The sequence below is a fragment of the Athene cunicularia genome (assembly GCF_003259725.1).
Source record: "Athene cunicularia isolate RWA chromosome 19 unlocalized genomic scaffold, athCun1 chr19_part1, whole genome shotgun sequence".
Lineage (NCBI taxonomy): Eukaryota > Metazoa > Chordata > Aves > Strigiformes > Strigidae > Athene > Athene cunicularia.
In genome coordinates, this window is record NW_020799124.1 from 11,717,359 (window position 1) to 11,720,998 (window position 3,640).

Below are 3,640 nucleotides of genomic sequence, written 5' to 3' on the forward strand. Positions count from 1 at the left end.
CGGCACCGGGGCGGCGGGGAGGGCGGCGATGCTGCCCCGGAGGGTCCCCCCCGGTGATGCCGCGCGTGTCCCCGCAGAGCACTACGACGCCGTGACTGTGGTGGGGGCCCTGGGCGAGGGGCAAGTGCCGAGCGCGGCCGTGCCGGAGCTGCTGCGTGTCACCAAGCCGGGTGAGGGGTGTCCCCAGTGTCCCCTCCCCGCCAGGACACCCGGGGTGGCAGCGCGGGGGCGCCGGGTCCCGGTAGATGTAGGTCCCCGACTGGGCGCTGGCCCCGTGGCACAGCCAGGACGTGGCCTTGTCCCTGCTGCCGGGTACAGGCAGGGACATGCAGTGACACCCCGGTCCTTGGCCCTGCCTGCTAGCGGACGCGGCCAGAGGTGGTGGCGGCACTCCCGGCACTCCAGGACAGCCTGTGCTTAGGTGTGGTGCCCTGCCTGTCCCCTGCCCGCTGGCCCACTGCCCTGCCTGTCCCCTGCCCGCTGGCCCACTGCCCTGCCGGTCCCTTGCCCTCTGGCCTGCCAGCTGACACCCAGCAGAGCCTCGCTGCCCCCCCTTGTCCCCCACTTTCCAGTGGAACACCAGTCAGTCACTGGGTGCCATCGTCAGGGGCGACACCCGGCATGGGCATCACCCATCCCCTCTCTCCCAGCAGGAGGTTTCCTCTGCCTGACGACGAGGAGCAACCCCTCCAACCTGCGGTACAAGGCAGAGCTGGAGGCAGCACTGGAGAGGCTGGAGGGGCAGGGAGCCTGGCGGAAGGTGCTGGCCCAGGAGGTGGAGCGTTGGGAAAGGGCCACCTCCGAGGAGGAGAGCACCCAGGGCACTGGCTACATCTCCGGGGTGGTCTACGTCTATCAGAAATGCCCTGTACCCCCTGTCAAGGAGGGCTGAGAGCCAACGTGGCCTCTGGCAGAGGCGGGGTGAGCACTTGGACCCTTGTAAAACCCAGCCCAGTGACCCCCTCCCCAAGCAGGGCAGCTGCTAGGGGGTGACAGTGTTTTTAGGGAGCATTCCGATCCCCTTCCCTGGCTCCTTCCCCCCAAGGTCTGGGCCATGGGGACCTTGCCTGCTCCTCAGCATGGGATGGGTTTCCTGGTTTCACCGTGGTCTCCTGGGCACCACCATCAGCTCTGACATTCCGGTGCTGTCCCCGACACCTTGGCCCTCACCGTACCATCTCACAGACCCACCTGGCTGTTCAGAGCCATCTCCTGTCCGGGATGTCTTCTCCTTGCCATACCCACCTCTCGACCCTCATGGTCAAAATCTGGATCCTTCTTCATCTCCCCCACCCCAGACCACCATGGTCTTTACCTGGGGACTGTTGGAGGTGGGTCCCCATCACCATATCCTGTGGTCACCCATCCTCGTCGTCCCCAGGAGTTAACCCAGTGCACCCTGAGGTGCAGGAGACCTCCTCGTCCAAACCAGGAGCAGCCATGCCAAGGTGACACCCAGCCAGAGAAGTTTTCCAAGCACCACATCAGCCTTTCATCCTGCAGCAGCTGCTTAAGTCTCTCATTTTCCTACAGCTTTATAGTTAATGGTCTGGGTGGGAAATGAGCCTGGAAGGGACTTCAGGAGCCGTGGCTGCTCCCCACGCAGGAGCCACCTGGCATGGCTGGCCCAGCCTGTTCCCCAAGCCCCTTGCCATGCTGCCTCCACCCCTCCTCCCCCACTGCTCCCTTGGGAAGTTTTTTACCCAAATCTCATGCTGGGATATTTCCTTTTTTTCTTTTCTCTTCCCCCAGACCTGTTCCTGCTCGTCCCATTCCCATGGCCCTGGGGAACAGGTTACTTCCCCTCAGAAGCTCTTCCTGGTGGGAGTCAGTAGCTGTGTCTGTCCCTGGCCCCCACATGGGGCATCCCACATCTCCCACACTCATCCTGCCAATGGTTCTTGTCACCCCTCTGCATTGCCCCCCATGTCTTGGGATCCCTGTGCCCATTGTGGGTAGCTGCCCTGCTCCCCGCTCCCCCTCTTTGTCCCCAGTACTGTCCCCTGGGCACTTGGGGTCATGGCTGTCTTCATGCCTGCAATTGGCTGTTGAATAAACCCCCTGCCTCCACTGCCTTCCTGCTGTGTGTTGTTCCCAGGGCAGTGGGGCTGCAAACCCTCTGGGTTAGCCAGAAACTGGGAAGGGGGGATTTGGCCTTTCTCTGGGGTCCCCTCCCAGTCCTTGGAGGCTCAAAGGACTGAGCTCTGGGAGCCTGCTGTGTCCCCTGTGCCCCTCGGCTCTCAGCACACTCTCCCTGCCTTAGTGTCCCTGCTGGGGGATATTGAGGGGCCACCCTGGCTGGCCACTACCGTATCCTCATGGGGACACGCCAGGTGCTGGGGCAGCAGCCCCCATGCTGGCAGCAGGCTGGCAGGGCACGGCACCCATAGGACACATCACCGTCCTCCCCACCACCACCGTGGCGCTTCAAAATGAGCCCAGGCAGCCTCTGTGGCACCAAGATGTTTATAGTCTGTTGTGAGTGCAGCTGGGAAGGGCGCACATGGGAGGACTGTGCCAGGGGTACAGCCAGCGTGGGGACAGGCAGGAGGAGGCAGCGTGTGGGCAGCAGGGGTAGTGTGTGGAAGCAGGATGGGAGCAGTGGTGCTCTCCCTTGGGCTGGCACCAGTGGCTCACACATAGTCTTTCATGGGGTAGCCCATTGGGCTGCAGGTTTTCACAGCTCTGTACTTCTTGGGGTAAGGGTCCTGCTGGGATGGGGGTCCCGAGCAGCACAGGATGCCCCCGCCGAAGAGCTGGAGGGCACTGGAGGCCCAGCCGATGTAGAGGGCAGCCCCCAGCTCTCTCTTGAGGGCCTCAGGCACCATGGGGTTGTAGAAGTTGCTGACAATGCTGTTGGCAGACCAGGAGACAGGGATGAGCAGCATGATGCTGGCCAGGACAAAGATGGCACCTGCCACGATGGAGATCCTGGTCTTGGTGCTCTTGTCATCCACCCAGCGGGTGCAGTCTGCGCCCGAGATGGCGGTGAGGAAGGCAAAGAAGGCCACGAAGATGGAGGTGACCACCAAGGCGCGAGCTGCTTGCAGATCGGAGGTGAGCTCCAGCAGGGAGTCGTAGACCTTGCACTGCATCTGCCCCGTGCTCTCGTACACGCAGTTCATCCACAGCCCTTCCCAGAAGACCTGTGCCACCACGATGTTGGAGCCGATGAAGGCCGTCACCCTCCACATGGGCAACGCGCAGGTAAGGATGGAGCCCAGCCAGCCCAGCACAGCCAGCATCAGCCCACCCAGCTGCATCGTCATCATCGCCATGGTCAGCACCTGCAGGGACAGGGCACAGCCATCACAGACACCGCCCCACGCCCGGCAGGCTTTCTGAACAGCACGGATTCCATGCTGGGTGCATCCTGTTCCCCACCTGGGTGGGAACAGCAGCATGGGGACACGGGTGGCACTGAGCACCCAGGTCCCATGGAGGCCGAGGTGCAGGAGCCCCCATGTGCCATGTCTCCCCCTACAACATCCTGATGGCACAGGACAGTCCTCTGCCGTCACCCCCTCCCAGCTGGTCTGAGCTCACTGCAAAGGTTAGGCAGGGGACAGGTTCCTGGGAGCAGGACAAGGGGCTCACTGTGCCCATCCCACACTCTGAAGTGCCTGTCTCTTATACACAT

The 3,640-nt window shown here is 62.9% G+C and overlaps 2 protein-coding genes across 3 annotated transcripts in view; one reads left to right on the top strand and one right to left on the bottom strand.

The window, feature by feature from the left end:
• The first annotated feature begins 6 nt into the window (after nucleotides 1–6).
• On the top strand, nucleotides 7–2,073 carry METTL27 (methyltransferase like 27). Its single transcript, XM_026861596.1, has 2 exons — nucleotides 7–170; nucleotides 654–2,073. The coding sequence occupies exons 1-2, from the start codon at nucleotides 29–31 to the stop codon at nucleotides 890–892; spliced, it is 381 nt and encodes a 126-aa protein (XP_026717397.1). The 5' UTR covers nucleotides 7–28; the 3' UTR covers nucleotides 893–2,073.
• Nucleotides 2,074–2,178: 105 nt separating this feature from the next.
• LOC113487167 (claudin-4-like) overlaps nucleotides 2,179–3,640 on the bottom strand; it is an 8,698-nt gene continuing 7,236 nt past the window's right edge. For both annotated transcript variants that reach the window (XM_026861594.1, XM_026861595.1), the window contains exon 2: nucleotides 2,179–3,287. In XM_026861594.1, coding sequence (XP_026717395.1) covers nucleotides 2,634–3,278 — 645 coding nt within the window. In that variant the 5' untranslated portion in view covers nucleotides 3,279–3,287 and the 3' untranslated portion in view covers nucleotides 2,179–2,633. The remainder of the gene's footprint in view (nucleotides 3,288–3,640) is intronic.

Bases quoted from the DNA above. Each gene is read 5' to 3' on its own strand.
- METTL27 (XM_026861596.1), top strand. From the start codon at position 29: ATGCTGCCCCGGAGGGTCCCCCCCGGTGATGCCGCGCGTGTCCCCGCA. The intron at 171-653 runs GTGAGGGGTGTC...CTCTCCCAGCAG, and splicing joins GCTGCGTGTCACCAAGCCGG to GAGGTTTCCTCTGCCTGACG.